General features: G+C 68.5%; 1 protein-coding gene across 1 annotated transcript; it reads right to left on the bottom strand.

Annotated features, from left to right (window-relative positions):
• Positions 1–6: 6 nt before the first annotated feature.
• Positions 7–701, bottom strand: LOC102035895 (protein S100-A14). The gene is made up of 2 exons (XM_031064835.1): positions 405–701; positions 7–267 (listed from the first exon to the last, which is right to left on the bottom strand). Exons 1-2 carry the CDS (start codon positions 699–701, stop codon positions 148–150), a joined length of 417 nt encoding a protein of 138 aa, XP_030920695.1. The 3' UTR covers positions 7–147.

Here is a 701-nt window from a genome sequence, read left to right as displayed (position 1 = left end):
ATTAGAGCCGAGGAGGGCAGGGATGGAGAGGGCAGGGGGATCCTCCGAGGTCGCTTTGTCCCCAGGCGCGTCCCCCCCGAGCTCGGCGGCCTCCGGCGTTTCCAGGAGCGGAACCTCGGGCGCCTTCCCGTCCCCCCCCAGCACCCTCTACTTCCTCCGGCAGCCCTTGGCCGCATCCCCCATCATGTCCCAGTACTCCCCGAACTCCAGCTTGGCCTCGTTAGGGTCTCCCATGCACTCGATCTTCTCTTCCAGGGGTCCCACGCACTGCGGAGACAACATGGGGGTGATGGGGGGGGTCCCACGAGGGGGGGCCCATCCCATCCAGGACCCCATCGGGACATCCCGGGGGGTCCCACCCCCATCCAGGACCCCTCCCACCTCCTCCTGGCCGCCTCCCTCACCTTGCCCAGGTGCGGCAGCTTCTGCACCACCAGCTCCTGCATCTCGTTGGGGGTCAGGTACTCCTTCTGGCCCTTCACGGCGTAGCAGTGGAACTGGCTGATGACGGTCTCGATGGCTTGCTCCACGTCCGTCAGCTCCTGGCAGTCCTGCGGGGGGGACAGCGGGTGAGCAAAGGGGGGGACAGGTCCCCAGAGGGGTGGGACAGCTCCCTGGAGGGTGGCACAGGTCCCCAGGGAGGTGGCACATCCCGCCGGGGGAGGGGGCGACACAGGACAAGCCCCGAGCGCGTGGGACAT

This window comes from Geospiza fortis, unplaced genomic scaffold, assembly GCF_000277835.1.
Source record: "Geospiza fortis unplaced genomic scaffold, GeoFor_1.0 scaffold375, whole genome shotgun sequence".
Lineage (NCBI taxonomy): Eukaryota > Metazoa > Chordata > Aves > Passeriformes > Thraupidae > Geospiza > Geospiza fortis.
This window is presented reverse-complemented; position numbering and strand designations above follow the sequence as displayed.